At 58.9% G+C, this 24,034-nt stretch overlaps 1 protein-coding gene across 1 annotated transcript in view; it reads right to left on the bottom strand.

Moving 5' to 3' along the window:
- Positions 1 to 21,320: 21,320 nt before the first annotated feature.
- The window catches only part of FBXL18 (F-box and leucine rich repeat protein 18), a 39,956-nt gene continuing 37,242 nt past the window's right edge, over positions 21,321 to 24,034 (bottom strand). Inside the window, exon 5 of the mRNA XM_046667495.1 lies at positions 21,321 to 23,516. Coding sequence (XP_046523451.1) covers positions 23,360 to 23,516 — 157 coding nt within the window. The 3' untranslated portion in view covers positions 21,321 to 23,359. The remainder of the gene's footprint in view (positions 23,517 to 24,034) is intronic.

Raw genomic sequence — 24,034 nt, forward strand, 5'->3', positions numbered from 1 at the left:
GATGGGTGGGTGGGTGGGGGATGGGGGATGGGTGGGTAGATGGATGGATGGATGGATGGATGAACTAGTCCTTTCGTCCCCTGCCTTGGCCTGCAAGCACTTCCCCAGTTGGATGGAACTACAGGGCCCCAGGAGACCCACCTCAGACCCCCCTCCCCAGCAGGAGACAGCTGAGAACCCCGAGTCGTTTTTTTCTCTCTCTCAGCCTTGCCTGCGACACGTCCGCCATGATCTGGAGCTCCCCAGTGGGGCCTCCCTCCGAAGGCCGCGTGTCTCCCTTTGCTGAGGGCAGAGAGAAGGGACATGGTGCTGCCTCAAGCTCGGCTCTGCAGGGACCTCCTCGGCCAGCCGGAGGAGTCGAGAGTGCGGGGAGAAGACCCCACAAGAAGTCCCCGGGCCCCCCAACCACCTCGCCCACTCGGTGCCCACCCCAGCCCCCAGCCCATGGGAGGGAACACACACCTACATCAGGGCGGGGGCGCATGTGGAGCCCAGCTCGGGAGGAGACGCACCCAGGCAGGAGCAGAGGGCAGAGGCGGCGATGTCTTCCTTCTCCTTTAGATCTCTCTGCATTTTCCAACATTTCTACGTGAATGTGATTGCTTTTATAATCAGAAAAATACAGTCTGTGCCCCTGCACCGTGACAGGCGCACGGCTATTCCGAGGTTGTGTGCTGGGCACCGACCCCTGGACGCCGCCCCGCCGTGGCCGTGGGGAGAGAGCTGGACCTGGAGGGGCACACGGAGGGAGCTGGGCAGAGAGGGGCAGGAGGGGCAGGTGACCCCCAGGCTGTGAGCCCTCCCGTGTGACTGGGGGGGCAGGACGTCCTAGAGGCTCTGGCGTGGGATCCAGAAGGGGATTCACATGACCACGAGCCATGAGCCGGGCCTCCCCGCCCCAGACGGGGCCTCACATGGGCTCCAGGGACCACAGAGGCCGTGGGGCCTGATGCACCCCCACCCCCACCCCAGACGGGTGCAGGGACCCGGTGGGTGGGAGCAGCCCTACCCTCCCAGACTTGGCTCCCCTCCCTCTGCAGCCTTTTAATTTGCTTCTGTAGAAAATCAGCTAATGGAGGCCGCGGAGACGTCATTTAGGAAAAGAGCAGGGCTCAGCATTTCCCTCATGGAGCCTTCCTGGAGGGGCAAGGGGAGGGGGGAACCAGCTGGAGAGGTGGGAGGGTTCATTAATTTCTGCGGGGAAGCACGGACTCGCTCCCTGGCTGCGGCTCCCTCCACCTCTTGCCAGAGGCCCAGCCTGCCTCAGTTTCCCCATCTATCAATCACATGGCCTTGGTCCTGTGGCCCAGCTCGGGGAAGGCGTCAAGGGGTTCCTGGGGCTCCTCACACAGAGCCCCCGGGCCAGGGACCCCCCCCCCTCCCAGGCTCAGAGAGGACCAGAGCAGAGGGTGGCAAATCCAGCACGCCAAGGGTCCCCGGCCTCCCCGGGCCTCGGTGTCCATGCTGCACACTGGGATTCCAGGTCCCGGGAGCCTTCAAATGACGTGCAGACTTGCGCCTGTGTTGGCCGTGGGTGTGCACGTGCCAGGGTGTGTGTGTGGCCTGCCTGTGCACTGCATGCGCCTCGTTTCCTGGGGCAAAGTGGCTTCTGACCCAGAGATGCTCCCGGCCAGAGCGGTTGACAGGGGCAGCCCCTCTTCCTGGGCCCCCACTCCAGGCAGGCCCTTGACCACCATCGGTGACACAATTCTACACGTGGGGAAACTGAGGCTCAGAGAGAGCGGGGTCTCACCCAAGATCTGACGGCAGTGGAGCTGGGTTCTCGCCCACCTGTTGGGGGAGAAACTCCTCCTGGTGCCCCCAGGGCTCCGCCCCAGGGTCCTGCTGACCCGGCTGTGCACCCCACGGCAATGGTGGAGCAGCTGTCCTGGGCTCCTGGCAGAGGTGGCTCTGTGGACCTCTCTGGGCCTGGCAGGGCTGGGGGCGTCCCTCCTGGCACAGCCAGAGGAGGCCCCAGGCAAAGGGCCAGGGCGCCCCCATCCGCCCCTGCTCCTGCCAATTCTGCAGGCTCTGCTGACACCTGCTGGCCATGCATCCCATCTCCATAGCAACCGCAGCTGCACTTCCCAGCCCCCCTACCCCACCCCCGAGGGGGGAGAGCAGGGTGGGGTCGCCCAGGCCGACCGGACAGGGGGGGTGCAGGGCTCACCAGGAGCAGCACGCCCCTTGGGGTGACAGCTTCCTGCGATTCCTGTTACATGCTGTGCCCCACCCCCACCCGCCCTCATCTCTCCTCACCCCCACTCAACCCCAACCCACACCTGCGTCCCTTCTCCCCCACTCCACGGCCCCCTCATGCCTGATGATCCCAGGAGTTCGGGTGTCTGCACCCAGCCCCAGGGCCCTCACCACAGGCCCCTAGTCTGGAGCCCCAACTGAATCCTCCTCTCCTCCCAGGCTTCTGGGACCCCCATCGTAGGCACAGGGACCCCACCCACGCCAGCCCCTCTGGGTGCCCCCTCCGCCTTACCTCTGGCTTGTGCCCACCTCACTCCATCTCCTCTATGATGCCCTGACCCAGGCCTGTCCCCCTCCCCTGGGTGGCTGTCACAGCCCCCAGCTCCTCTGCGGCCATGCTCAGCATCCTACGTGTACCCCAGAGGGAAAGGCCCAGACCTCCCCTCAGGCCGGGCCACACGGGCCTGCCGTTCCCACCTGGGGGTTCCGAGCTTGCTGTTCCCTCTCCCCAGAATGCTTTTCCCAGCTTCCTGTGTCTCAATTCAGCAGAGCCTTCCAGAACATTCCACCAGCTGTGACCTCCTTGGGCCCTGACATTACCTAGGGACTGTCCCTCCCCCTGCTGGGGTGCCCCCATGGCACTGCCATGATGGTGGGGTCCCCGTTGTGTCTGGGCTGAGCCCAGGGCCAGCTCTGGAAGGCATCGCTGACCTGGTGCCCTCTGGGCCCTTCGCTCCTGAGGCGTTGCCTCCTCCAGCCCCGCTCCCACCTCCCGCCCTGCTCAGGGGTCTCCCTGGGACTGGAGGCCTGCCCACGGCCAGAGGGCACAGCCTGGGGGATGACAGGGACGCTCAAGCCAGTCCTGATGCAAGCCTGGCTCCATGTCCCTGGCACAGTCCTGACCAGGCCGCTGCCCCGGGCCCTTGGGTCGGACCTCAATACGCAGAAAGAGGGAGCACAAGGGACCCTTCTGGAGACCCGCTGAGAGGCCCCCAGGGTGGCGGCAGCTGGTCACAGACCCTGGGCCACCTCCTGTCCTGGTCCCTTGGGATGCGGCAGTGGGCCAGACGGGCTGAGAGGAAGGGGGGCAGTGGGTGGCCCGGGGTCTTGGGCTAGTCCCAGCCTCTAGGGCCTCAGTCTTCTGCCTCCACTCGCCAGGTTGGCCCATCTCACTCTGACCACTTGGTGGGACCCTGGTGGCCGGGAGGTGGTGAGACCAGCCCTTCCTCTGGCACCCACTGTGCCCTGGGTACCACACGCCCAGCCCTCCTGGGGGTCTAGTCCAGTGCCCCCCAGCCTCGCGCCCGGCAGCCTGTGGACAGCCCCTGCACTGGTGCCCAGGAAGTCCTCGAAAGCCCCGAACCTTGGCTGGCCCCGCAGAGGAGGCTGGTCCCCAGGGGTAGGGAGGGCCTGGAGCCTGCCCTCCTCCCTTATCCCGACCCCGCTCTGTAGATCAGCCCCGAGTGCCACTAAGATGGCAGCAGTGAGTGCCTCCCAGCCCAGGGGGGCAGCCGGAATGTGAGGGGATCAGGTCTAACTCTGGCCACTGTTGACAGTGGCCACACGTCAGGCCTGGAGAGGCTTCGTGGACTGGTCAGCAGCCAACTGGGCCTTCCTGGCTCCATTCTCACCTTCTCTTTCTCTATTGGCCTCTCTTTCTGCTCTCTCCATGCCCTGTTGATCTGTTCATCTGACTTCTCTGTGCTTCTGAGTCTCTGTGGCACTCCAGGCAGAAGGAACAGGCTGTGCAAAGGCCCTGTGGTGGCCAAGCACAGAGCATGAGAAGACTTGAAAGGAGACAGGCATGGCAGAGAGTGGAACATACAGAGGGGAGGGCATGAGATGGGGAAGGGATGGCACTGGTGCTGAGACTCAGAACAGGGTCGTCCTCTCCAAAAACACACAGTCTTGCAGATTGACAGTCTGAGAGCAGCTCAGCTCAGCTCAGGTCAGGTCGAGTCAGATCCATAACAGTCATTACACTGGTGTATCAGAAGAGGATTTAGGGGACTCCGTGTGCTCCTCAAAATCCAATCTGTGCCACCCTCATTCTGTAGCAGCCCCATGGTTTGGGTGGCCCTGATTGGTCTAAGCAAATCATTATCCCCTATTCATAGCAATTGGCTCAGGGGTAGGAATAAACAAGGAATCCCACAGCCCCACTGGCCAGTAGCTATCGTAAACTGAGTCCTACTGAGCTGCTGGATCAATCCTGACCTGAAGTCTACCCATCCTATTTCTTCATTGCAATAAATTCCCTTGATTGTTAAGCCAGGTTGTGCTAGGTTTTCTATTATTTGCCACCAAACACATCCTGAAACAGGAATGAGATCTCCCAGAGACGACGTAGCAAGGAGGCCACCTCAGAAGCCAGACAGAACAGTTTCCAGAAAGCAATAAAGCAAAGAATGACTCTCTCATGTCAGGGAGGATCAAGCTATATTTTAAAAAGCAACAGAAGGTCTGGGAGGTTTAGCCGTTGGACAGCCAAGGCCTGCGATGGCCTGAGTGGGTGGGTGGGGTAGATGGCTGGCCTGGAGATGGGGTCCTGGCCCCAGCCCAGCCGACCACCACCCCAGCCGTAGGCCGGGCCGGCCAGTTCTCTGGGCCAGCGAGCCGCCGGCTTCCGCACCACCCCAGCCTCCCTGGAAAGGTGCCCACGAGTTAAGAGAGATTTGTTGCCAGCAGACGTGGGCCCGGCGGCTCGGAGCCTTATCTGCCGCTTCCAGAACGAGCGTTGTTCATTTCACTTCCTAAAACGAAATTTAAAAAAACCACCACAAACTGAAAACCAGGTGGGGCTGGCGTGGGATTTGGCTGGAGCTCGGCCAGGAGCTGATAAGGAGCAGCTGGTTGCCCAGCAACATGGTGGCCGGTGATGGGGAGAAGCGCCCGGTGTTTCCGGGGCGTCCCCAGTGCCCCCCGAGGAGACAGCCGGGCAGGGGCAGGCCCAGGGCTCCGCAAGGCCTTTCTCACTAGAGTATTTGGGGGCCAAGAGGGACCGGGAGTGGAAGAGAGGAGCTGCCCGTGCAGAAAGGGTGAACAGCATCTCGGTGAGCAGGGGTGCTGGCGCTGACTGCTCCCGGGCTGGCGGAGGGCGTCCAAAGGCACCCCCAGGCAGTGGCACGCCTGTCTGGGGAACCCAGACTGGGGGGCAGGATTTTATGGGGGGCTGCTGATGGACATTCCGGAGACAGGTCTGCAGGGGTGGGCCACTGGGCTCTGCCTCGGCCCAGCTCCGGTCCACCAATTAATCAGTCATTGGCACGAGGGCATAGAAACCGCCTGATGAGACGGACCACCGGGCCAAACAGCCGGGAGGGAGAAGAGACGTTTCGTTTTACCGCCGCCCCCAACAACACCAAACCAAAGCTGCGGGGCACTCCACGTCGAGTGGGGTGTGTCCCCCGTGTTACCGTGAAAGCTGGCGGTCAGCTGGTGAAAAACGGGGGAAATGATGGCATCTGCTTCATAGACTGTGAGGGTTGAAGGAGTTAATAGAGAGCGAAGGGCTTCCAACGGCACCTGGGTCATAGCGGGTAATCCGCAAATAGAGGCTACCCACCGTTATTGTACTTCTGGGCTATTTAAATTTAAAATAGTCAAAACAACACTCCTGAAATGAAAAGCCCAATAGCTGCAGACACAGGGGACGGCATCTGTCACTTGGGCCCGTGGCTTTCCTCCATCCCGGTGGTTTTTGCCTCTGTCCAGAAGCCTTTCCTGATTGCCGCATGTGGGGAACGCCTCCTGTCTGCTCAAATCCTGCAAGGGTCCCTTCGTCCCTCTCCGGTGGTCTTGACCACTCCCCACCTCGCGATAGCGACGCATAGACTCCTGCATGAGCTATTTGTTGCTGGGAAATAAATTACCCCAAAAGTGAACAGCGTAAAAGAATGAGCGTGCATGATCTCGCATGCTTTCGGTGGCCAGGCGTCCCCGTGGGGAGCCCCCGAGCCGGGTGGTCCAGCTCAGGCTCTCCCATGGGGCTGTGATCAAGCCATCGGCTGGTGGTCCTCGAGGTGGCTCGCCCGCGCGCTGGTCGGCAGGAGGCCTCGGTTCTCCACCGCGTGGCCCTCCCTAAGCGGCTGCCGGGGTGTCCTCGCCACGTGGCAGCTGGTTTCCCCGAGGCGAGTGATCCAAGAGAGGGACGCTGAAGCTCGCATGCGTTTTATGACCCAGCCTCCCTGCTTTCTGCAAAATACTACTGTTTTTACTTATTTATTATTTCTATTCACTCCCTCGGGGAGCGAATACCGGGACTCAGGGGTCGTTGGGGGTCATCTTGGAGCCTGGCTAACACAGCATCTTCTTGTTCCTTCCGAAATCTAAGCTTTCTTCCACAACTGACTATGCAAGCTCGACACCTTACACCTACTTACATTAAATACACACGCTGGATGAAAACACGAAAGTGAAGGTGGAGGTACCTACTGACTGATTTTTTTCAGCCAAACCCCATCCGGCCTCATTGGGCGAGTAAGGGAAAGTCGCCGAGGCCGTCACACACCACGGAGAGGGGGGAGGGTGACCCCTGGGCTGGAGCACGGCGGCAGCAACTGGAGGTTTGGGGGCCAGCAGCCCTGGCGGGGGAAGGAGGGGGGACCCCAGACCCCAGCTTCCTGTGCAAGTGGCAGGATGTTTCCAGGGGGCCAGGATGTTAAGAATGGGACTAAGAAAGGACCATCAACTCAACAAGAACAAAGCCAAAAACTGGCAAAGAACCTGAATGGACGTTTCTCCAAAGAAAACGTACAAACGGCCAATAGGCACGTGAAAGGATGTCAACGTCGCTCCTCACGAGGGAAAGGCAAACCAAGACCACAACGGGATGCCATGCACATCCACCGGACGGCGATTATCACAGAAACCGAAGACAACAAGTGTTGGCGAGGAAGTGGAGAATCTGGAACCCCGGGGCGGTGTTGCTGGAATGTAAAATGCTGCAGCTGCCGTGGGACACAGGACGGAGGTTCCTCCAAAAACTAACCACAAAATTACCCTATGATCCAGCCACGCCGCTTCTGGGCGTACACCCCAAAAGAAGCGAAAGCAGGGAGTCGAAGACACCTTTGCACCCCCAGGTTCAGAGCAGCATGAATAACAAAGGCCGAAAGGCGGAAGCAGCCCAAGTGTCCACGGATAGATGGAAGGATAAAGAAAATGGGGTCCATCCACACAGTGGAATATTACACAGCCTTAAAAAGGGAGGAAATTCTGACACCTGCTACCACATGGCTGACCCTTGAGGACATTATGCTGAGTGAAATAAGCCAGTCACAAAAGGACAAATGCTGTGTGACTCCACTTACACAAGGTCCCCGGGGCCATCAAATTCTCAGAGACAGAAAGCAGACGGCGGGTGCCCGGGGCAGGGGGAGGGGGGTGGGGAGTCAGCATTTTATGGGGGCAGAGTTCCAGTCTGGGAAGCTGGAAACGTTTTGAAGATGATGGTGGTGATGGTTGCACACACGTGAGTGTTGTTAATAAAAAGAACGGACCACAGGCCTCAGTGGAAGCACAGAAATTGCACAACTTCTGGAAGAAAATGTAAGAGAAAATAATTTTTTTTTTTGAGGAAGATTAGCCCTGTGCTAACATCTGCTGCCAATCCTCCTCTTGTTTTGCTGAGGAAGACTGGCCCTGAGCTAACATCCATGCCCATCTTCCTCTACTTTATACGTGGGACGCCCATCACAGCATGGCTTCTTGCCAAGCGGTGCCATGTCCATACCCGGTATCTGAACTGGTGAACCCGGGGCCGCCGAAGTGGAACGTGCACACTTAACCACTGCGCCACCAGGCCGGCCGCCAGATGCTCTATTTATAACAGCCAAACCCTGGAAACAAGACAGATGTGCGTCAGCGGGTGAATGCACAGACCAGCGTGGGGCGCTGCCCCAGAGACCCAGCACGGACAGCGGCTCCCCCAGTGCCCCAGCCTGGGCTGGCCTCCCCGGCACGTGGCCTGTGCAGCCCATAGCGCTCTGGGACTAGAAGTGCTTGGCTTCACGAAGCTCTCCTGCCACCGCCTCGAAATCCGTGATGATTTTGCACAAGGGGGCCCGCGTTTTCTTTTTGCGCTGGGCCTGCAAGTTCTGGGAAGGGTCTGGCCCCGGCCGTGAGCCTGGCGGGACAGCCCGCCTGCAGCTCTGTGCCACGTGGAGCCGCTCCTGCGAGGCAGACAGGGCCCTGGGGCCTCTGCCGGAAGCCCCTACTTGGGGACCACGGTGGGGGGTACGCCCTTCGCAGTCATGACAGTTCTACCACGCTGCAGAGGGACAACGCAGGGGCGGCTAGAAGGGGCCTGGAAGACCAGTGCGCGTGGCTCCCCTGCCCACCGCAGAGGGGCCACCGGCCTGGCAGGGAGCCCCCCGGGAGGGGCCCGGGTTGGCTGGCGGCGTCTGGCGTCGAGGCAGAGGTGTGCTTGCTTTAAAACGCGTCCACAAACCCTTTCATGACCCTCCCCTAAAAAGATGCAGGCTGGTTCCCCGCGCCCGCCTGAGTGTGGGCTGGACTTGGTGCCCGGATCCTGATGCGAGGGCCTCTGAGCCGCCCTGGAAGAGGCGTGGGACGGGGACCCGAGGCCTCCGCCCACAGCCAGAGTCGCAGGAGGGAGCAGCCGGAAGCGGGTCTCTGCTGGTCACTCCCTCTCCCCCCGAGCCCCAGCCCCTGGCAACCACCAATCTACCTTCTGCCTCTGTGGATGTGTCCTTCGGGGACACCTCACAGAAACAGAATCAGACACTGTGGCCTTTTGTGTCTGCTTCTTTTGCGGGGCATAAAGGTTCGTCCATGTTGCAGCGTGGATCAGTAGTTCCTTCCTTTTTACAGGTAAGTATCATTCCATTATACACACGGATCACATTCTGTTCATCCATTCGTCAGTTAATGGGCGTTTGGGTTGTTTCCATTTTTGTCTGTTATGAATAATGCTGCTGTGAACATTCACGTAAACGTTTATTTATTTTTTTGCTGAGGAAAACTGGCCCTGAGCTAACATCCGTGCCCATCTTCCTCTATTTCATACGTGGGATGCTGCGACATCATGGCCTGATGAGCCGTGTGTCAGTCTGTGACCAGGATCTGACCCCACAAACCCCAGGCTGTTGAAGCAGAACGTGTGAACTTCACGGCTACACCACTGGGCCGGCCCCACGTACAAGTTTTTGAAGGAACACGTGCTTCCAACTCCCCGTGTGCGAGCCTGGGAGTGGAATCCCGGCTGACGGCGTGGCTGCAACCTCATGTGAGGGCTCGAGCCAGAGGCACCCACGTCCACCGCTCCTGGGTTCCAAACGCTCGCTGCATGGAAACCACGTGAGACGACAGACTTCGTTGTGGGTCTTCTGTTGTGGGTTAGGCTGCTAAGTTTGGGGTAATTTGTCACCCAGCAACGGCTAATGATGCTACAGTTTGACGGCTCACCAGGGGCGTCCTGAGCCAGGCCGGGGCCAAGCCCGTCACCTCTGTCCCCTCCATGATCCTCACCCGACACCAGATGGTAGGAACCCTCACTACCTTTATCTTACAGGTGAGGAAACTGAGGCTTAGAGAGGCAGGAGGGCCACCAAGGGTCACACAGTGACTGATGGCGGAGGTGGGATGGGGACCGCGCCTGGCACCCAGCTGGTGCTCAGTAAACTTTCTTTTGAGGAAGATTAGCCCTGAGCTAACTGCTGCCAATCCTCCTCTTTTTGCTGAGGAAGACTGGCCCTGAGCTAACATCCGTGCCCATCTTCCTCTACTTTATATGTGGGACGCCAGCCACAGCACGGCTTGCCAAGCGGTGCCATGTCCGCACCCGGGATCCGAACCAGTGAATCCCGGGCCACTGAAGTGGAACATCCGCACTTAACCGCTGTGCCACTGGACCGGCCCCTGAAATTTTATTTCTAAGAATGCTTTCTGTTCTGAAGAAAAAATGACACACAGACATTAGGTTTATAAGAACGCTGACTGAAGCTCCGTTTATAAAAGCAAAAAACTAGAAACAACCTAGCTGTCCAATCCTTGGGGATCGGTTAAATAACTCAGGTAAATAATTAAAGCTGTCACAAATCATGGTGTAGAAGACTGTGTGAGTCAGAAACGTGTGCACCCCAGAAACAAACAAACAAAAAGAGCGCTGGACAAAGTCGTTTGTAGGGTATAATTCCATTTTTATTCTAGACACAAAAATCCAAAGAGAAAGGCTAGAAAGATATACTCCCGAAACTTTGAGAATTAAATTATTTTTCCTGTTGTTTATCTAGACTAGTCATGCTTTCCAAATGAGCATTATTTTATTAGGAAAAAGATTGATTTGGGACCGGCCTGGTGGCACAGTGGTTAAGTGCACACATTCCACTTCAGTGGCCTGGGGTTTGCCAGTTCAAATCCCGGGTGCAGACATGGCACCGCTTGTAAAAAAAAAAAAAAAAAAAAAAAGATTGATTTAAAAATCGAATTCAGTAGGATAATGGCAATTAACAGGGAACCTCTGAACAAGGTACAGAAGTAGTGCAGGAAAATAAGCAGCCCATTCTGTCTGGAAGGGCTGTGACCAAGGGAGAGCTCCCCTCAGGGTGAACGCCAAAGTGTTCTGGATTTTGAGAGACACATCAAAGTCTGCCAAGGTCACAAGAGGATTAGGGCAACGCAGCCGAGAGAGAAGCATATGTGACCAACAAGGACAACTGGTACCCATGTGTGTCCCCAAGCCTGACTCCTCAGCCAGCCAAGGCCCCCAGGAGGGCCCAGGGCCCTGGGCCTGCCCCCAGAGGGCCGCAGCAGCTTGATAGGAGCTCAACAGCCTCTGTGCTTTCGACTTGTCTCCAAGCCCGTAGGGAGCAACAAGTGCAGGAAGCATCAGGAAGCACACATTTATTTATGTAAAAATAAAGGCGCCCATCCCCCTATAGAGAGAGTGCCTATAAGTCAATAAGAAGAAATAAGAGAAAAAGGAAAACCCCAAGGGCCTTTAAAGTATATAAAAAGATGCTCAACTTTGCTCAGAAAATAAATGCCCAGTAAAATTACACTGAGATACTATTTTTCCTTCACTGAATTGCAAAACCCAAAAATCAGACAACACCCTCTATTGGCAAGACTGTGGGGAATAGATACCCCTGTGCGCTGTCAGTAGGAGCGTAAATTGGTTCAACCGACCCCAAGGAAGACAATTTGGGCAGTATCTCTCAAAATTACAAATGCATATTCACTTCAACCCAGCAATTCCACTTCCAGGAATTTATTTTATAGACACTTGCACATGCGTAAAATGACAGATATTCAAGTTATTAATTTGCAGCATTGTATGTAATCACAAAAGACTGAAAACCATCTAAATGTCCAGCCACAGGAGATGGGTTAAATAACTTATAATACATCCACCCAGTGGAATATTATGCAGCTGTCAAAACTGACTCAAGAGGTGATGGGGGCAAAATAGCCAAGTAGGAACCTTTGGAGATTCACCCTTCCATAAAACAACAACAACAACAAAAACTGGCAAAAATGATCAGAATAGACTTTTTCAGAATTGTGGAAATTAACTAGAGGCTTGCAGCAACTGGGGAAATATTTATTCAAGAAAAACAACTAGGGCCGGCCCCGTGGCACAGTCGTTAAGTGTGCACGTTCCGCTTCAGCGGCCCGGGGTTCACCAGTTCAGATCCAGGGTGCGGACATAGCACCGCTTGTCAAGCCATGCTGTGGCAGGCGTCCCACATATATAGTAGAGGAAGATGGGCATGGATGTGAGCTCAGGGCCAGTCTTTCTCAGCAAAAAAAAAGAGGAGGATTGGCAGATGTTAGCTCAGGGCTAATCTTCCTCAAGAAAAAAAAAAAGGAAAAAAGAAAAACAACTGACTCTCTAGGAACAGCAAGCCGTGTGGGGTTTTAACCTGCCCTCTCCCACGTCCCCCTCTCCAGCTCAGCAAGGGCCTTGAAAACGAACAGCACACATTCCCAGTCCCAGAAGGTGCAGAAGAGAGCCGAGGGCCCTCCGAAACTCATCCTCGAGAACTGGCATTATTGGACACATCCTGTGGTTCCCAGGAAGATCCCACTGGAGAAAAATTGTCTTTATTTGACTTAACTCAGAGCTCACCCAGTGCTAAAAGCCTCTCCCTGGGGGGCATTTGCCAAGAACAATTACAAGCAAGTGTTTTAACCTTGCAGCTGCCCAAGGCGATGAATAAGAGTTGGGGCAAATAATAGACTAACCGAAAAGCTGAAAATAGAATTACCAACACAATAGATAACTAAATAAGAAATAGATAAGAAATAATAGGCTAACCCAACAGGGAAAAGCTGAGGAACGAGATGTCCATAGAATGAAGGATGGAACCTGGGTCTGATCAAACCTCTGGATCCGGCGGCCGATTTGCAGGCAACACAGTGCGTGCGGTCAGCAAGGTCCAGACCCTGGGAGTCCTCCAGGTCAGCCAGCCCAGGCTCCCCAAAACATAAGCTGTTCAGAAAAGACAGGGACGGACGGCAACCTCTGGACAAGCGCAAACCAAAAATGCGCAAGACCGAGCTGCGTGCGGGGTTCTGGGTGACAGTCGACGAGGCACCGAGGCAGTGATGGCTGGGACAGGTGTGAGAGTGGACACTCCAGGAGGGGACAAGGGAGGCGGGCGTGGCTGGATCTTCTTGGGCGGGTGGCAAAGCTCTGCTTCTCGATACTTCACGATAACTCATTAAGCTGTTTGTTTTGTGTGATTTTCTGCACTGATTTTTTTCTTTTTTTTTTTTTGAGGAGGAAGATTAGCCCTGAGTTAACATCTGCTGCCAATCTTCCTCTTTTTTGCTGAGGAAGACTGGCCCTGAGCTAACATCCATGCCCATCTTCCTCCACTTTATATGTGGGATGCCTACCACAGCATGGTGTGCCAAGTAGTGCCATGTTCGCACCCGGGATCTGAACCTGCAAACCCTGGGCCGCAGAAGCGGAATGTACGAACTTAACAACTGCGCCACCAGGCCGGCCCCTGCACTGATTTTTTTTTTTTTTTTTTTAAGAAAAGGTTAAAAGAGATGCAGGCCTTCCACATCCTCCCTGCCAGGCAGGGGGCGCTGCTTTGTGGCTTGGAGCTGCGCTGTGCAAGGGGCCTGGAGGAGGTAGCCGGTGGGCAGGCCACGGCCATCGGAGGGGAAGCCGAGCCTGGGGGGGGGGGTCATTCTGGAGAACAAGGGAATGGCTCACAAAGCTTGTGGCTTCTCTCTGCGGCAAACCTGGCTGTGCCTTTGAAGACTTTGCTCAAAGACCACCAAGGCCTTGTGAAATGCTCCCCACCCCACGCCCCAGACGGCATGCCTGGACCCCCACGCGCTGGCTCTGGGCTCCTCAGCCCATCCTAATTTAAGGAGGGGGCCCGTCTCCACCCCCAGGCTGGGTCTGAACTGCCCAAACCTTGCCCCTCGCTGGCTCCCAGGAGCCTGGATCCCGCCTCACGCTGGGAAGTCCAGCCCCCCAAGACCCTCCATTGATGGCTGGCATATACACAGATGCATCTTGATAAGGATTTTGTTCTAACCAAACAGGTCACCGTGTCTCGTCGAGCATCCGGCGACGTCCCCTTGGGATCAGCCTCCCGTGAACAACGTTCTGTTTTCCTCAGTCCAGGTCTGAGCGATTCTTGCAAAGAGCTCCACACCAGAACACGTTTTTAACGGAATTCTTTCTATTCACTTTGTTCTTGTGTGTGAGTGTTTCGTCTTGTTGACATCTCAGAATCTAGTTCATCCATGCCCGTGGTGGAAAATCTGGGAAAGACAGGAGAGAACTTAAAAAAAAGGGAGAAAGTCCCCAGAAACCCTTCCGTAGGGAGGAGGTGGTGGCTGCGGTCCCCTCCTGTCACTCTGACTCGTCTGTTTTCCTCCCTCGCTTGCCAGCGGCTCTGAGCGCAGGGAGGCTGGGAGAGGCCCTGGGGGCAGCCTCTGATGGTAGATTCCTTCCTGTTGCTAATATGGTGTCAATTACCCCAAACTTAGTAGCTTAAAACAACACGAGTGAATTTTCTTACCGTTCTGCAGCTCAGAAGCCTGACACAGTCTCACTGGGGGAGATCAGAGTGCTGTCAGGGCCGTGTTCCCTCTGGAGGGTTCTCCCCGCAGGGGAGGATCCCTCTGCTTGTCTTTTCCAGCTTCCGGAGGCTGCCCGCATTCCTCAGCTTGTGGTCCCATCCTCCAGCAACGTCGGGCCAGACTGAGTCCTTCACACGCTGCCATCTCTGGCCCCCCTCTCCTCCTTTCAAGGCCCCTTGTGATGACACTGGGCCCCCCCAGGACGATGTCCCCATTGCAAAGCCCGCTGATGAGCAAGCTTCACTCCCCTCTGCCATGTAACCCAACGCAGCCGGGATCTGGGGAGGAGGGCGTGGACATCTTTGGGGTCCACATTCTACCTCCGCGGAGGGCCTGGCGTGAGGCTGCCAAGCCCCAGGCCCGAGGTGAGAGGGAGGAGAGAGGAGTGGGGGCTCTGCCTGAGACCATGCTCCTCAATCCTGGAACAGCCAGCTGGGGGGTCGCTGCCCCTGGGACACAGAAGCAAACGTGGGGGGTGTGGGGAGTCACCAGCTGATAGGACTCCCGTCGTCGTCTGAAATGTATTCATTTGAGTATATCTGCATTTGCTTATCTATACGCCTTAATGATCATTCCATGCTGGGTAACCGGTGCATGTGGAGTCAGGGAGCTCAGGAGGTGGGAGTTCGAAGCCAGGGACCGAGACGTCGGCCAGCTCGTCCTGTGCGGACAGGCTGAGCCCGGCCCCAAAGTACAGCTCTGCTCTGCAGCCTCCCAAAGGCTCCTCCCAGCCTTCAAAAATTCGCTCCTAGACCCAGAAATTTCACTGACGAGTCTCTCCTAAGGAAATAAGTCTAAATATAGAAAAGCGTTCGAGTGCCAGGACGTTCGGAGCAGCCTTCCCTGGAAGACCGAAGAATTAGAGACAGACTAATTGTCCAGCAGCGGGGGACCAGCAGGCATGTGACAGCTGAGCCACATCGTTAAAATGACGAGTCTGGAAGGACGCGGCCGAGAGGCTCTCACGGGGCAGAGCAGAGAGCAGGCCCCAACTCCGTGCTCACGGCTCCGAACACGCTGTAAGAGCACAGACAGAGGGCGGAGGGACAGAGCCGCACAGCCGCAGAGATCCTCCCGCAGGAGAGAGTGTGGGTGACTCCTCCCCTTTGTTCTGCGGCTCTGCGCCGCTCAGACTTCCCGGGGTGGACAGAAGGGAAAAGCTTGTAGTGGTTAAGTTCACGCGCTCCCCTTCAGCAGCCTGGGGCTCACTGGTTAGGATCCTGGGTGCAGACATGGCACCGCTTGTCAAGCCATGCTGTGGCAGGCGTCCCACATATAAAGTAGAGGAACATGGGCACGGATGTGAGCTCAGGGCTTCCTCAGCAAAAAAAAAAAAGGGGGGGGGAGCTGGCCCCATGGCACAGTGGAAAAGTCGACCTTTAATCAAATTGGTTGTGTTAACTAACTAGCGTGTAAAATCATTCAGTCTCTTTGGGTTAGTGTGTGGACGCGTGTGCATGTTATATTAGTGTGAGGTGTAAATGAGTGTGTGAGGGTATGAATGTGTGTGTCTGTGAACCTGTGTGAGTGTGTGTACGAGTGTGAGTGTGACTGATGGCGTGTGTCTTGGAGGGCAGCGGCGGGGTGTGGGCCCAGCACCCATGGGTGGGGCGGTGGCCCTCCCTGCAGGTCTGGGGGCCGCCAACCCCAGGAAGCACGGCCGTGATGCTGGGCCGCCCCCTGCTCTCTGCCCCCGCTGGGCTTGACGCCCACTGCACACAGACGGGACCCGGTGCACAGAGGCCACCCCGAGGGCGAGCAGGGCTGGCAGCCAGCGTGGAAGGTGCGCCATCACCCGCAGGAGCCCCGTGGCCCAGGCAGCTGCTGCCAATGGGCTGCACCCCTCGCCCCGGCCATCCATCCTGCCCCACCCAGAACCCTCCACCTGGGACTCCTCGTCAGAGCCAGCGGCCCCGTGACAACCGCGATGCTCAGCGGTGCAGAGGACACTGCCGGGCAGGGCTCGGCCACAGTCACTGGCGTCAGCGTCACCAGTTTCGAAACAGGGCCATGTTCAGCCGTCCTGGATAACTTCCATCACGTCGCTGTGTGCGGCCTCTGAAGCTGGGGGACAAGAGGCAACGCTCACACCTTGCCGCTTCTCCACGCGGCCACGGCCACAGATGTGACGGGAAGGTCGGAGGGGAAGCGCCCTCCGTGAGCCCGGCTGTCTTGTGGCCCAGGCTGTGTGGACGGTGACTCCCTCCTCCGCTCCCCCATCGACTGGTGTGTGGCCCTGGGCAGGTACCCTAGTCCTGGGGCCTCAGTCGCTCGCCTGCAAGCAAAGGTCACAGGAGCTCATGGCAGATCCCTCCTGCTCTGAAAGGTCAGGGCCCTGTGACCCCTTCCGCCACCACCGGGAGAGGTGACCGCTGGCCTTCAAGAAATCCTGTGCAGCGCTCCTGGTGACACCCAAAGTTGCTGGTTTTTTTTTTTTTTGATTGGCACCTGAGCTAACAGCTGTTGCCAATCTTCTTTTTGTGTTTCTTCCTCTCCCCAAAGCCCCCCAGTACACAGTTGTATCTTCTAGTTGTGAGCGCTCCTGGCTGTGCGAGCTGCTGGTTCTTGCTGTCCCTCCTCCAGTCGTGACTCCCGAGGGTCCCACAGCAGAGCCCCCAGTCGCCGTGTTCCCGGCTTGCGCATCCCCGAAAGGATGGCTGTCCTTGAGGTGGTTTGGATTCTTTTCGAGGCTCAGCCTGTGGACCTGGGCCCGGCTGCAGGGTCGGTCACTTGACCTGCACACTCGGTCAACTCCAAGTGCAGCCACGGCAAGCTCTTCACCATCCAAGGCCCTCTCTGCACGGTGCTCCCCACCAAACGGGGGCGTCCGCTCAGGAGGTGCGTGGAAACGTGAGTCCTCCCAGACTCGGCAGTAGGGGCTGGTCCTTCTGCCTCTACCACAACCCTCCTCTCCAGCAAGGCCAACAAGCCTGGGCCTCATCTTGCGGTGGACAACAGCCCTGTGTGCAGGGGCCCCCCACCACAATGAGAGAAGATGCTTCCAGAAGCTTCCAGCCCCCAGCAGAGGCTCTAGACACCGTGGAACAGAGGCCAGCCATTCTGTGGTGCCCCATCCAATCACCGGCTCCATGGAAGCCACTAGCATCTCCCGATGGGGTTGGAGGGGGCTGTCGTCCAGCAAAAGGCGGCGCACCCCGTGGCTCCTCAGCCTCGGCTCCCGCCACACCTGCCTGTCACCTACGACCGAGTCACACACGTGTCCAAGGTAGACGCTGCACCTGCCCTCGCATCACGTCTCCCCCTGCAGTCTAGTTTGGCTCCAGCATGCGGTCCCCCCTGCCCCTCCTAGGAAGGTCACTGCTGACCCCTCGAGTACGGTCCCCTCAGCTTTCTCCCCGGCTCCAGGCCAGAAGGGAGCCATTGTGGGGAGTCGCGTGGGCGCATGCAGAGCTTGGATGGCTGGCCTAGACACGGTCAGGAAGGCCGGCGCCTCCTGCTCCCCCCGTCGTCATTTCACTCCAGGCCACTCCCACCTCAAGGAACAAGCCAGGACCCCTCCCAGCTCAGGTTCCCACGCCTCCCCAGACACCTGCCGGCCTGCCCTGGTCCCCCCGCCCCCATCACCACCTTCCATCCCCCTCCACGCTGTGGCCAGAGCCCCTTCCCGGAGCCCAGGTCTGGGGAAGGACGTTTCTGCCTAAAACTGATGCTGCAAATAAGTGAGTGACAGAAGGACAAATCCTGTAGGACTCTGTGGATACACGGATCCCGGAGTCCAATTCTTAGAGATGGAACGGAGGACGGAGGCTGCAGGGCGGGGGAGGGGGATGGGAGTTAGTGCTGAACAGTGCAGAGCGTCAGCCCAGGATGACAGGGAGCGATCTGGAGATGGGTGCTGGGGAAAGGGCACAACAGTGTGAACACCCTGAACTGCACCCTCAGAAATAGTCAAGTTGGTAAATTTTGTCATGTGTATTTTACCACAATTATATATATACGGGTATGTATTAAAAACAAAAAGGACTAGGTCCCCACGGCCCCACGGACAGTGACGATGCTGATGCAAGCTGCCAGCCAGAGTCTCCAGGCACTGTCACTGCCCGAGCTGCCATGGGGCCACACAGACCCTCGTGCAGAGAGCGGCTTCAGGCCCCACTGGCGTCCCCGTGCGCCTGCCCCCCGGCCCCAGCCCGGTCACCCCCCTGCCAGCCTGCACAGGTCACTGGAGAAGTCACCTCCTGATGGCCCCAGGCAGCATCAGGACCACCCTCTGGGTCTCACGGCTCCATCCAGGCACACTGACCTGGCCAAGCACAGCATCTGTCCTCAACATCTGAACAGCAGTGGGTGACAGGAGTGCCACGCGCCTGGGCCCGCCCTCTGGGGCTGGGGGGAGGGGGCCACAGGGCAAAGGTCGGGGAGCGCCCCTACCGGAAGGACCACACAGCTGCCTGGTGTTCTAAATCAAGTCCACTTTATTGGAAACTTTTCACATGCCACGAATTTACATTAAAATATCCACTTAAAATGTAGTTTGAACACAAAATTCTGGAGCGGGCCTCACCAGGCAGACGAGGGAGCCCATCGTCCAGAGGCAGGTGACGCGTGTTCAGTCATTTAGCACCTGGTCACCGCATACTGTGAGACCCCCCTAAAAACATGCTGCGCCCAACTGCTCGGGCCGGAGCTGCCCTCGGACGGCAGTGCTCGGAGGGGTGCCCGGTGCAGGGCTGGAAACGCCCCCGAGAGCTGCAGGGCGAGTGCCATGTGCCGCCCAGGCCCTGTCAGGGTTCCACAGGAAGTCAGGCCCTGGCAGGTGTGGCGGAGCGGCCACTTCACTCTAGGCCCCGGCCTCAGCTCCGTGATGGACGTAGCCGACAAGCAGACCCCCCAATCCCCGAGGCTGGCTGGCCTGGAGCGGGGCGCAGCAGTGCCCTGGCCCCGGGACACTGGTGTGTGTGAAAGAGCCTTCAAGTCAGCTAGATGATGGTGGGGGGCTGTCGGACCTGCAGTTTCTACATTTCTGTGGGCATCCGTTCCTTATCCCCAGGGGACCTCAGACACTTCTCGTTAGAATCCCGCGCCCCCAGCAGAGACGAGACCACTGACCGTTACGAGGGCTGAGCCCCTCCCGCACAACCCCAGCTGTGTCCTGTCAAAGGCGGAGGGGACTCGGGCCGAGGCGACTGGACCACGGGCGCTGGCATCCACGTCTCCCTCACCTCAGGTTTCACTGGAGCCCATGGCCACCGGCCACACTTCCCCATCCTCCTCATCCACTAAGGTCTCTTATCAGCCTCCCTTACAAGGCCTCAGCAGTCGTCCAGTCCTGAAGGAGCAGTGATGAGGGCGAGGAGCGGGAGGGTGTGCGGGGCCCACGGGGCAGGGCCCCTCCTGCAGGCGGGGGCCAGGGCCATGGGGTCCCCGCCTTCGTGGCTCAGACGCAGGGGGACCACTGGCACAGTCGAAGCTGGTACACTGGTTTTAGACCCTTGTGGGCCAACAGAGACCCGGATCCCTCAGCTCCCGCAGCCTAGCTTTCCCAGCCCAGGCCTCTGCCAAGCTTCGTCCCCTGGGCCGAGCGGCCTGCAGCTCTGGGTCCCGGCACAGGGGGTGATTAAGGGAGCGTCGCCTCCACAGCGAGCCCTGCAGAGCTGCCCGAGGGGGCCGGCACGTCAGTCCCTACCCGAGTAGAGAGCGCATTCCTGCCAAAGGCCCTGGAGAAGGGACCCTCTGGCCTGTGTCTCCTCCGACCATTGGAAGGGCAGCTAACAGCCAGGGATAAAATCCAGCCCTCGTTGTATGAAAGAGCGACGCGTTCCCAGCCCAGCCTCCTTGGGCTTGGAGCTTGCAAATAAAAACGCTTGCACGTGAAAATGAGAAAAGCCACCTAGAGCAGAGAAGGGAGCCCGGGGCCGTGGCCTTCCTCAGGCTCAAGACATCTCCCCTGGGGAGCACCTTGGGACCCGGCCACCCAGGTTGCTTGGTGGTATGGCAACAAAGCCAGAGCCCCCGGGGCAGACCAGGCCACAGGGCCGGGGAGAAGTGAACCCCCGGGGGCTGGGACCCGGGTGGGAGGGCAGCCCTGGGAGGCCAGGGGGCTTCTCTTTAACAAAGGGACAAACGCCCGGACACTCTCCTTCCCCGTTCCCCCCGCCCCCAGGCTCTCTCACACACACCATGCACACATATGTGTATGCATGCACAAACAGACGCCTGATCAGACACACAGGGATGAGCACACAGACACACACACAAGTGCACACACACACAGACTATGCCCACAGGTGGATGCACACAGACAGACACACACACCCCATGCACATGCACACACACACGTGCACGGCAGAGACACACACACGCAGGCACGGTGCTGACCAGGCCCTCTCAGCAGCCAGCATATGGTCCGCCGCTTAAAAGCCCACTTCTGCCAATCGGGGACCATTAGGGTGGGTTCTTTTCCCAGCGTAAAATGCTGCAGAATATAAATTGCAATTAACACTGGTGCCAAAATAGCACTTAGTGAGAATAAGCACATTATTAACATCTGGTGAATCCTGTCTCGGGTGTGGAAGCAGCAGAAATTCTCGCTCTAAGTAAAAGGATGGTTGCAGGGGACGCTAAGAATACAAAGTCTGCTGCTGGGGGCTGCTTTCCAAGGCAGTTCGAGCTCCCCACCTCTTTTGAACAGCCCCTCCTGGCCCGGTGTGTTGGCAGAAATGATACTCTGGTTAAAACCGCTCACTCAGGGGCACAGGGCACCCCGTGAGGGCGTGAAGACACACCGCAGCCCGTGGATAAAGTCCCGGTGGGAAGGTCATTCTCTGGCCTGAGCCCAGAGGGCTCTGGATGAAAGGACAAGGGCACCAGAGCTACCCAGGGCCCCCGGGGTGGGCCGGCCGGGCTCGTGCGGGTCCTGGCATCGGCCAGGCCACCTGCCTCTCTCCTGGGCCGCGTCCCCCTGCCTGTCAGGCTGTGGCCAGCCACACCCTTGCTTTGACAAGAAGGAGCAGTCCGTCCCCAGACCACCCTTGCCTGGCGGTCTCTAGGCGCCATCTGAAAGAAATGCACCGAAACGGGGGGGGGGGGGGGGGGGGGGGTGCTCCCATCGCCTCTCAGACCCTTGTCTACAGCCGTGTGGCCCTAATGGGGACCTTAGTCCCACCTCTCCGGGTCCAGGGCAGCCTGTCCCGCGGCCTGTGAGGCCAGGAAGAGACGGGCCCCAGGCTGTGGCCTCAGGCCGCTGGGCTTTCACGAGAGGCAGCCCGCAGACCAGCCACTCCAGCCAGGAGGCAAAGAGCCGCCAGCCTCAGCGCGGGGCAGGGGGCGGGCAGCTGTGCCGCAGAGACAACTGACCAGCCGCGGCAAGGAAAGCGGGGCGAGGGGAGGAGCGCTCAGGCCTGCTCCACCCACACACGCGGCGTCCGCTCAGTCAGGGGAGACGATGGCACAGCCAGAGCCGCAGACACATTGCATGTCCGTCTGGAAGATTCGGCCAGAGCCCCTGGAGGCCTCAGTTCCTGCAGCCACCGTCAGAAGGCCTCCCAGACCCCCTGGCCCAGTGGGGAGCGGGCTGCAGACCCGGCTGCCCTCCAGAACCAGGGAAGGGCAGGTGAGTGAAAGCCCAGGGACCAGGGATCCGGCCTCTCAATGGCAGGTAAACTGTAGGACACGCTACAAGGAATGGGGTGCCCGTCCCTGTGGAAAGAGAGCAGGAAGATGGCCGGGCTGGGGGCCATGGGACAGACGGCAGGCAGGATGGGCACCAGCAGGGTGAGCAGGGCCTGGTGGGCTCCGCACCCCCCGCCCAGAGGGAGAGGAAGTCTGCGGGAGACAGGCCCAGGGCCTGGGGAGGCAGCCTCTGTGGAGACTGAGGCGCCCTGGCTGGCAGTGGCCCCAAGGGCGCCCAGCATTCCCTGGAAGTCTCCAGGAGCATCACCGAGAGCGACCAGGTGGAGAGGCCCCAACGGTGGCCCCTCAGAAGCCCACCCGCTGACGGGATGACGGTGCTGGGGAGACCTCACGGTTAAGCAAGCAGAGACACCAGGGTGAGGCCCTGCACTCTGGGCCTTCCCCATTTTTGGAATAGCTGCGTGGAACTTTTTTAAAGTGCTAAATAAAGCTATCTTGAACAGGTAACCTGATCACGACTCTGGCCCTAAACATCCTTTCTGGGTTTTAATACTTCAAGTTTCTCTAATGAACCCAGGTATGTCTGTGCCTCCCCAGAAATCCAGATCTCCACTGTATGCGGCGACCGCCGTCCGCCACATGGCAGACCCTGCCCGGGCCCCCAGCAATCCTTGCCCCCAGTGGCCTGAACTTGTCTGACATCACCTGGCTGGAAACATACGGGAGACGTCATTAGGTTAAAACACGCCTTATTGGGAATGAGAGCCCCAAGTCTGCAGCCATAAGGCCTGCGAGCTCCTCGCTGCGTCACGTGCACAGCTGGCCCCGGGGGGGGGGGGGGGGTGGGGCGGGGTGGGCACTCAGACGTGGTCATGGGCCTCGCTGTCACAGACGTCAGTGTGGACATCTCACAGGGCAGGCATGTCCACCCCCCTTCACAGTCACCCCCAGCACCGGGCCCCAGCACACCCCTGCATGGAGCCTGGTGGCAGGTGACCAGGAGCACAAGAGCAAAGGGACACTCAGGGGTTGAAGTGAGGGGGGCAGCAGTGGGCCCACGCTGGGCTCTGGGGACCTGGTCAGGGCTCCCAAGGAGTCAGGGCTCCAACGATGGGTGTCTCAGTTCCCGAACAGCCACGGCCAGGCCCACAGGTCGCCCTGACCGCCAGCTTGCCCGCCTGGTCCTCTGCACACCATCTCAACCCAGAGTTCACCAAGCAACAAGTCCTCACACAGGAAAGCGGGAGGAGGCATCGCAAGGCCCCGGGGGACAGGCGGGTGTGCAGGACAGCCAGGGAGAGCGCCTTCCTTCCTCTTGTGACCCACCACAGGGTCCCCAGGGGCCGGGCAGGCGGCGAACAGCAGTGGTGGCCGAGGAGCGCAGTACGGGGCGGTCGTGCTTCCTCGGCCATGGAGACTCACGGAGGCGACGGGCGCGGCCAGGGCGGCTCGGCCAGCAGAAGCAGCTTCGCCCGGTGCTGGGCCGTGCCTGTCACCACCACAGGTTTGGCGGCTCCTCGGCCACTCTGCTTTTAAATAAGGTGATCTCGTCCAGGTGCACCATGGGGACGTCGCGGATGACATCGGTCAGGCCCTCGTGGAGCAGAGGGAAGATGACGACATTCAGCGCGGGCCGCTCGGCCTGGAAACTGAAACAGAGGCAGCCGTCAGCAGAGCCCACGGAGGCGCGGAGGAGAGGCTGCCTGCAGGAGGCGGCCACGAGGTGCACCCGCACTGGCTCCAGGGCGCCTCCCCAGACCCGGGCTGGGCGCATTTCCCTGTGGCCTCTGCTGATGCCCAAATGAGCCCTGAGGGCCCTCACGCTGGGGCACAAGCAGGGGCCGGGGGAGTGGGTGGGGCAGAGGAACCTACAGGGGCTGCCGCACTTCCGTCCATGCCAGGCAGAGGGCTGGAGGCTGAGGGAGGCAGCCTGCTCCAGAGCAGGAGCACCCCGCTCAGGGAGGAGCCGAGAGGGCCTGTCGGAGCAGGTCGCTGCATTCCTGGGCAGCAGGGGGTCCCTGGAGGCAGGTGATGCCCAGGGAGCTGTGGATCTGGTGCCTGTGGCCGCCCCAGGCCCACAGCCAGGACGACAACCTCAGGGGGGAAGAGAAGGGACAGGCAACCAAACCCACATGCCCACAGGCCCCCCTCGGGGGGATAAACTCCC

This window comes from Equus quagga, chromosome 7, assembly GCF_021613505.1.
Source record: "Equus quagga isolate Etosha38 chromosome 7, UCLA_HA_Equagga_1.0, whole genome shotgun sequence".
Lineage (NCBI taxonomy): Eukaryota > Metazoa > Chordata > Mammalia > Perissodactyla > Equidae > Equus > Equus quagga.